General features: G+C 44.2%; 1 protein-coding gene across 1 annotated transcript; it reads right to left on the bottom strand.

Moving 5' to 3' along the window:
* Positions 1-7,421: 7,421 nt before the first annotated feature.
* Positions 7,422-8,486, bottom strand: CX3CR1 (chemokine (C-X3-C motif) receptor 1). The gene has a single exon (XM_009321033.1). The coding sequence runs from the start codon at positions 8,484-8,486 to the stop codon at positions 7,422-7,424; it is 1,065 nt and encodes a 354-aa protein (XP_009319308.1).
* Positions 8,487-8,882: the final 396 nt, after the last annotated feature.

Below are 8,882 nucleotides of genomic sequence, written 5' to 3' on the forward strand. Positions count from 1 at the left end.
TCATAAATATATTTTTCACACTCTGTACTTGTTCATCAGTGACTCCAGTTGCTAGACTGGGGTGTCCTCCTTTACCATGAACGACCTTTAAGTCCAATAGAGCTTAATAATGCCACCCTCTGGTGGAAATGCAAAGAAAGCATTGACACTAAAGATTGGCAGAAGAAATGACGGAGCGAGCTTAGGACAGAGAGTCCTGCATGAGCAAGGGTGATTACAGGGACAGTGAGAGGTTATGGTGACTCTGAAAATGCTTGGCTCCAGGTGCTGTTAGCCTTATGTAAAAACATGTATGCCACCGCCTACAGCTGCCTTTTCTGAATCTGACTTGATCTATAAACTCTGGCCTGTGCATTCAGGGTTGTCTTTATGGTAGCTTGTATTTTGTCCATCCCTTGCACTGTGGCCTCCTGAAACCTGAGCTACCAGGAGGATCTGGAGAGCAGGGACAAGCAAAGGGAGCAAGAAGAAGGAACTGAACAAGAGACCAAGGGATGGTGAGCCTTAATGATTCAAATGAGGGCTCCCTTAGAAAAAATCAGCTGACAGCAGTATGAGGATACCTATTTCCTAAGATAGGACCCCAAGGGGGAGAGGGGCTACAATAAAGCAAAGACTCACTGGAGAGGGGCTCTGAAGCCACTCGGGGGTTATGACCTGGTCAAATTTTAGTCAGTTCTAATATTGCCATTTACAAAACAGACAAGCCCACCTTTGAGCCTCCTCAGACACCTTCCTTCCAGGGCAAAGAAAATGTGCAGGCAAAGTTCCTTCATCTGTACCAGGAGGTCTAGCGAGATGTCCCTAGGAAGTGCTGAGAAAGCAATTCCTGTGCACACTTACCCAATTCCCCACCCCTGAGTGGTTTTAGGCCATTAGCACTATTGCTTGAGGCCCTTCCAGTGGGAAATGCTCCCCATTGCCATGTGCTTCTGCTACGGCCAAGTTGGGGTGTATGTTGCTCAGCAATTGCCCGGGGCAAAGGGGATGGCAAAGGGCTGTGGACAAAGGTGGTGCAACAACCTGCTCAGCTGCCTGTTAGACATACCGTTTCCTTCTAGTTTGCTCCTACATGGTTGGAGCCAGGAAAAATAATTGAAGCTGCAGCTCAGGGTTTCAAGCAGTTCTTACATGTAAGGAACTGTGCATAGGAAATTGCACATAGAAATAACAGCACATGTCTGGCACTAGAGATAATTGTCTCGTCAGAAGATGTGTGGAGCCATCTACTGTCCTGCTGCCCCAACTTCATCGGTGTCCTCTAAAGTGCCCTGCAAATCATGGCCATTGCAAACTGTGCTGCCGTTTCTTTGTGTCACGGTGCTGCTGCGTTTAATTTTAATGTAGCAAATGTAGCATTTATGGGCTAAATGAAAACTTCTTGTGGGAGAAACGCAGCTTCTTTCAGTTGCCTGCATTATCCCAGCATATGGACCTATATGTAGCCGGACTGTTGGGCTGCAGCTGAATATGGAGCAGTGACAAATGCATAAAACTCATCAGAAACTTAAAATCTGAGTGGGGTGGAAAACAGGCTGTTCCAGTTACAGCTGCAGTTGGCAAGTGGATAATCTTCCCTATATAGTGAAAAAGCTGTGCCAGAGTCCTTGCTTGCGTTCTCCATCCCATTCACTAACCTCTGCCTTCAGTGATACAAAGTTAATGTGGTGCTTCCTGGTGATTGAAGGATCACAGCTGGAAATTTGGTAAATGCAAACTGTTCCCCGCAAGCAAACCATTTTCCCCATGTCCAATGGGAGCTATTTTACAGTATTTCTTTAGGGAGAGGAATGACAAATACAATATATTAACTATTGACATTTGTGTACCAAATATTAGTGTAACAAACAAAATTATACAGGAGCAGTTGGTGGATATTTTTTTTCCACGTTGAAAACAATGTGTTAACACTGACACTGTAAAACCCAGGTCTTGAGGTTTGGTTGTGTATATGTTGAAAGCCAAGCTCTTACAGTAGTTACCAAGTAAATTAGGAAGTTCTTATTGACAATGGCAGCAGAATTGCTACCAGCTTCAACAGAAGCTGTATGTATGCGACAAGTGCCAGGAGCCATCCTTTAATAGTTATAAATTGTTCTCAATTTTAGCTTCGATTAGCAGATTTCAATTTCAAAATAGTAACTCTGGAAGTCACAAGTTTTTGTTAGAGTTCCGGGTGTCTTATAGAGTTAAGAAACTGAAGTGCAAACAGTAAATCTTTGAGCAGGACTGGGTAATTCCTTAATACAGAAAATATTTCATTCACTACTAAAATGTGGCCATTTTAGAACTAGTATGTAAACGGCCTTTGGCAAAGCAATGCACCATGCTTGGACAATAACTACAGAGGAATAATGTTACCAGCGAGGAGCTGCAAAAGCAATGGTGGCTAAAGATAGTGCAACTTCTAGAATTCAAATTTGGGAAGAATAAAGCTGGTGACTGAGGTTTTCTTTGGAAATCTCTCCTTTGTTTTTTAGCGATAGCAGGACTTGGGACTTGCATGGATGGGATTTGTCCCCTCGTTGGCAACAGAGTGTCCTGCTAGGACAATGGTTTTGTATTACCTATGAGATCGCAGCGAGGGACCTTGCAAAGGTGGTAGAGACAAAATGGAAATGACAGAACTTAACCCGTAGCCAATGCATTTATAAATAGTTTCTCTGTGAAATATAGCCTTAAAACTTCAGACTACCCTGGACCAGGACTTCACATCCACTCCCAGCAAATTCTAAATCCAAAGGAAATACGTGGGTAGCGACTCCTTCTGATGCCAGTGTTGAAAATGACAGCTTTCACCGCTGAGCGATTTCCTGCGTCAGTGTGATGCTCTGACTGGCTGCATTTCTAAGTTTTTTGCACAAGTTAAAAACCCCAAGAGGTCAATGAAAATAATTCAAACCAGCCATGCTCGGCTTAAAAATGAAGAAGCATAAATCCTATGATTTGGGGACTGTGATGTGATATTTGAAGGAGAGGGATTCGCAGTGGCACCTAAAAAATATACTGATGTCCATGTATCTCACTGCAAGCAGTTTGGCTAAATATGTGTCTTGTTCATTCTATTTATAAGTAGAACATGAAGTGTAGTTGTGAACCTGCTGAGAAAATTTGGATTCAGGTTTTATTAGTTCCTCAAACTGTAACCCAGCCGGGAAAAGATTTATGTTACGTGTCACTGTGATTCAAACAGGAAAAAAGTTGATCGTGATGAAAAAATAAGATGCAAAGATAGCTCACCACCCCTCAAAACCCCAAAGCCCAATTCCCCCACCAAACCCAGAGATTTCCTGACCTCCTTTTTGCACAACCAAATACTATTTAGTAGATAGATACAACAAGTGTGTGCGTGTGTGTGTGCATTTTCATGCGCAAATTGTGACTTGCTAAGTAAGCAAGAGCCTATCCTTAGTTTATGTCAGATGAAAAGGTTTTATCCCATACTGAGAGACTGGTTTACTTTCTCATGTGTAATGGGTAGGGACTGAATGTTGCTGATGCTCAGGGACGTGTTGATCCAGTCTAAGGATATATGCAGCATTAATGCTGTACATAGAAAAGTGTATATGTTGTAAACTAGCTGGGCAGTTAGAAAGCACCAGTTTCCTGCTGCAGAGGTTTTGAAAGAGTAGCAGTATCTTTAAATAAAGGCTACAATTAACTGAAAGTCCAGTGAGGGACTTAATGCGACATCAGTGGGCTTTCAGTCAGGCTCAAATGGTGCAAAGAATAGCTCAGGTATAAAATTAGCATAAACCCAGGAAAACTACACAATATTAGCTGTCACAAATCACCACAGAGGCACGGTGCGGGCAGGAGCTGCAGGGCTGCGGATCCCCATGCATGCTGGCATGGTGCAGTACAGCAAGAGCAGCGATGCCTGTCTCAGCTGCAGCTGAACTCCGTCCTGGTAAAGTTTGTTACTGGTTGCCCTCAGAGCACGGGTATGTTTCATGGAGGCTGAAGTTTTTTAAGGGACAGTTGCAACAAAACTCTTCCTGCTGCAAAATGAAAATTGATTTTGGTTTTCAACGGGTTTTCAAAGATTTACCACTTCTGCTATGAGGAGGCATCTGCATAAACTAGCTATTTGTTGCAGAGCCCAATGCCTAGAAAGCCCCCTGAAGCTTTTAATCTCATACAAATGCTCAAATATTGAGCAATAAGACCTTGCATGTAAATAGCAATTTCTACATAATAACTTGCAAACATGTGGCATTAAAATCGATGATGTTATGCTGACAATCCTTGGAAGTCTTCCATTGCAGTGTGGCAAAGAAGACAGAAGTGGTGCAGGTTGTCAGGAGGGGCCCTTGACTTGGAAATGAAGGATTTTTGCAGATGCAGTTTTGTGATGCCCATGCCCCCATGTAGCGGGACACAAGGGAGCAATAACTGTGCAGAAACGGGAGACAGGATGGAGCGAAGGCCCCATAGCTCTCGCCTGTTCGGGCCCTGCCATCCTTGATAAGTCCGCCTCTGCCACACCTCTCACAGTCCTGAGGCCTAAACTTATGTCAAGGGCCTAAAAACTCAGGCTCTGAAACACATTTGAATGCACTGAGAGAGAAAACCTAAGGCGGGGAAATGAAAGGAGGACCTTACCTGCATAAAGTAACACCAACTTGTGATACTGAGCACTTAGTTTAGTGATTTAGCAGTTACAGCTCCTCATTGTTAAAATAAGAGGGAAGGGGAGAAGACGGCGCATTTGAGTAAAAGATAAGACCCAACCAAGGGCTTATCTACCGAGACCATGCGACGACAAAAGCGCAAAAGGATGCGGTCTGGAGGAGGGTCCTTGGAGCTCCCTCTCAGCTGGACTGAGATCCCCGAACCGTCTGCCACCATCGGCTTGATCCTTATCGACAGGTCGTATTACCCTCCCTGTGTATGTGGTTGTGTCGTGTTACGTGTTACTATTTCGTGAACCTGTATGCTTGCTTAAGGATTCTGGCTCTCATAATAAACTGTCACCATATAGTACCCGCCTGACTGTGGAGTCTGAGTAGTGGTCGTTTCCCCCCCCCCTTCTTTTGGTACTATACGGTGCATGACAAGTTTCACAAATTGCAGCTTGCAGAGGACCCAGGCCTGTCAAGGCAGTTTGACTCACAGTGGCAAGTCTGCCCTGCCAGAGGGAGATGCGTCTGGAAGGCGTGTGTGTGCTGTGATGCGCTGTGCTGGTGATGGGTAGGGTTCCTGGGAAACCACTGGGGCTAGGCAGGAAAATGCTCTCCTTTCCTAGAGAGCTGGCAGAAAGCTCTGGGCTTCAACCTTTCATTCTGGAGACGGCACATGGATCATATTGAAAGGTGCCTTTTACTCTTCCCACTCAGAAACTCACTGTTGTCTGCAAAATAAAAGGAAAGTTAAATAAACCGAGTGAGATTGCATTGCTCAGCCTGGCAATCCACCCTCTTCAGGCTGATTTCATGCAGATGACTTCTTGTTTAGTCTCGGAGTACCTTCCTCTTTCTTTCTGCACATCTTAGCATTTCTTTTAAAAAACATTGTAAAAATACCATTTCTTAAAAATACCACTTGCTTGGGGGTGGGGACAGAGGGAGTTGTCTTATCTCACTTGCTTAGGCAGACTGTATTTTGAAAAGTAGTTTAATTTCAGGTGACACTCACGCTACGCTTAATCTTAGACAATAAGTCTGGAGTCTGGAAGTCCACTTATAGCTGAAATTTTTAAAGTTGAGCATATAGAACATATTTACACCTAATATGAGGTATTTTATGAAAAGGGACTATTATACTATAGAATGTGCTGAATGTTCAGTAGCAAAAATTGGAATACTTAATATTTGTGGAATTACTGCATATGGAAAATTGCTCAATGGAGGGGCTCTCCTCCAAGCTTTCTTAGAAACAAGGTGGTACTAAGGTCCACAAAGAAAGGGCCTACTCCTCCAACTGATACTTGAGAACAACTCTTTTGTGTTAGTTGGAAAGTGAGAGCATTTATTCAGATTTGACATACTGCCAGTTCCATCAATGTATAGAAATAGGGTCCCACTGGCATGGCCTCGTTTTGTAAGATTGGTCCTTGATTTTTCCTTGTAAGGTGATCTCAGCTTCATAGATGGCAACAGTCCTTTTTCCATTCACCTAACTCCGGTCCACAGTGCCAGTAAAAATCTCCTTTGCTCTTGCAGCAGATGGTGGCAGGAGCTTCCCAGGGAGGCCCCTGGGGAAGGACTCTCAGTTGTCTGATTGACATTTTCCATCCCCAATGCATTGTCATTGCAAGAGTAAAAAGGATATTTGGAGGCTGCGGAGTGCACATGGTAAATGTGTCCTCTGGGACACGTTAAATCTGGGTACACCTGCAGGTGTCCCCGGGGAAATCAGCTGTGGTGGGGGAGGCCACAAAGGTTGAGGAAGGTTGTGGTAAGCAGCCTGGGTAAGTGGTTGTTTTGTCCCAAGAGCCATTGTCTATGATGGTATAGGCACAGTCGGTGTTTACAACGTGTGGCAAGCAGGACACGGGTGTGAAGCGTGTACTTACCATGCTCTGTAAGCAATTCACAGCTTGATGGTGCCATATTTGGACCAAGCACAATGATACCCAAACCCATACCTCCAGTTCCCGTTGTCCCAGCATGTGCTGATGTCTGTTGATCAAGCTGGCAGCCCCTCGCTCAGCAGAGAGCTTGGGGATGTGCTGAGTGAAGGGGCCCACCAAACTCTGGCCTTTGGCTCAGGCCACAGCCCGTGGAAATCAGGAGATATGCCTGCTGGCTTGGATCAGCTCCAGGTCAGGTCCCCAGTCCTTAAGGACAGTCCTTGCTCTGATTATTGCCTGCTCAGTGCATTGTTGGCACTAAATGTGTATTCAGAAATAACTCTTTTTTTTTTTAACAGTAGGATTTTATTAGGTATGAAAGCACAGGTAAAACATTTGTTGCAATCAGTAACCCCAAAATCACTTCCATATGGATATATAGCATCAAAAATATACCCCTTTACTGTCAAAAATATTCCCCTTTGCTAACAGTCAGCTACAATTTGTTAAAGAGATCTCTCTTCCCTTAAAAAATGAGTTTAGGCCTATGTACATTTGTACCACGTGTGCATACACCAGCACACGTGCAGGTTTTGATGGTGAAACTGTTTAACAGCTTCCCTATCCTTAAATTCTTCTCCATCTACTGTTCTAGGCACACAGCGCTGCTTTTGCTTCTATTTTCCCTCTTCCTCTCTCCTGATTCAATTCCATGTTCAGCCTTGACATATTGTACTGCTTTTGTTTTTAAAATCTTTACTGATTTAGAATATTTAATGCTTAACAAGAGGCATGTCAGTAATTCAGTGCTGCCGTTAAGTCTCTTCCTATGGGTAACGGCAATCTCTCAGCGGTGGCTAGCCCTGCAGAAGACATATTTACAGACATTTCTTCTTCACAGAGCCTTTTAGACGAAGACAGAGCTATCCTGGTCACTGGTGTTCAGGGTTACGTTGCTGTTCACGACGCTTTCTGCATAGCTAGCTGAATAGGTGACCTGGTAGCGACTGCAGGGGCCACAGAAACACAGGAATGGACAGTACTTTAAGCAGACACGGTAAAGGTATTTCCTGAATTTTTCCCCAGCAAAGGCATAGATAAAAGGATTGAGACAACAGTGACTGAATGCAATGGTTTCGGTCAGATGCATTGCATAGTCCAATGATTTAATTTGGTTGCAACTTGTGAATAACTCATAGTGCTTTAAAGTCTCTAGAAAAATCAGCACATTGTAGGGGGACCAAAACAGAAAAAACACGACCACCACAACCAAGATCAGTTTTACGGCTCTTGTTTTTTTCTGATTTTTGCAGGACAGCAGGGTTTTGATGATCCCACAGTAGCAATAGCATATGATACAGACTGGGATGAAAAAGCCAATGGTGTTCAGCTCCACATTGCAGAACACCGGCCAGATGTTCTCCAGCTCCTGGGGGAAGACAGGAGTGCAGTCATTTTCTACCAGCTGGGAGAACACAAAATGTGGCACTGAAACTAAAACCGCTATTGCCCATACTCCGCAGGTTATAAGAAAGCCATGTTTCACCGTTCTGCATTTCAGAGAATATGTTGCCCGGACAATGGCCAAGTATCTGTCGACACTGATAACAGTGATGAAGAACATGCCCCCAAAGAAACCGATGTAATACAGCGAGGAAACAGCTGTGCATGGAATAGTCCCGAGGGTCCATCCACGCACCGTGTTGGAAGCCCAGAAGGGGAGGGAGATCACGAAGAGAAGGTCCGAGATAGCCAAGTTCAGGAGATAGATGTCAGTGATGCTTTTTTTACTGCCTTCTTTCACAATGGCAAAACCCACCATTAGATTCCCTGTGAGGCCAAGAGCAAACACTGCAATGTAAAATACTGGCAGAAATATTTTCCCAAATTCTTGGATGTCAGTCTTATTGCAGGAAAAAGCATGTTCGTCATAAGCGTATTCAGCTGTCGTTTCTGTGAATGCTTCTGTCATGCTGAATTTTCTGCCTAGAGGCAACGTGAAAAGCGAAAAAAGAATAATGTTAGAGAGATCCAGTATCCGCTATGGTAAAATACTGAGAGACCTCTCCAACACGCACGCTTTGGGATTTTGTCGCTATTTGGGTTAGTGAGAGTTGTATTACTGCAGAGGTGATGGTAGTTACTGACAAAAGCCCAGACTCTGCTGTTACATGTGCTTCACTGAAAATTAGCTCTTTAGGATAAGAAAAAATAAACGAGGATTTCAAGGGCTGTCGAGTAAGCCCCTGCTTATCAGAAGAGCAGCAGAAGCAGCAGCAAACCGACATCCGACTAACTGAGCTCTGCAGGTGGTGCATCGCAGCGTGAGAAATGCAGGCACTCTCCCAGTTTGTTGGGCAGTGCTCAG

The sequence above is a fragment of the Pygoscelis adeliae genome, unplaced genomic scaffold (assembly GCF_000699105.1).
Source record: "Pygoscelis adeliae isolate BGI_AS28 unplaced genomic scaffold, ASM69910v1 Scaffold280, whole genome shotgun sequence".
In the NCBI taxonomy this organism is placed as follows: Eukaryota; Metazoa; Chordata; class Aves; order Sphenisciformes; family Spheniscidae; genus Pygoscelis; species Pygoscelis adeliae.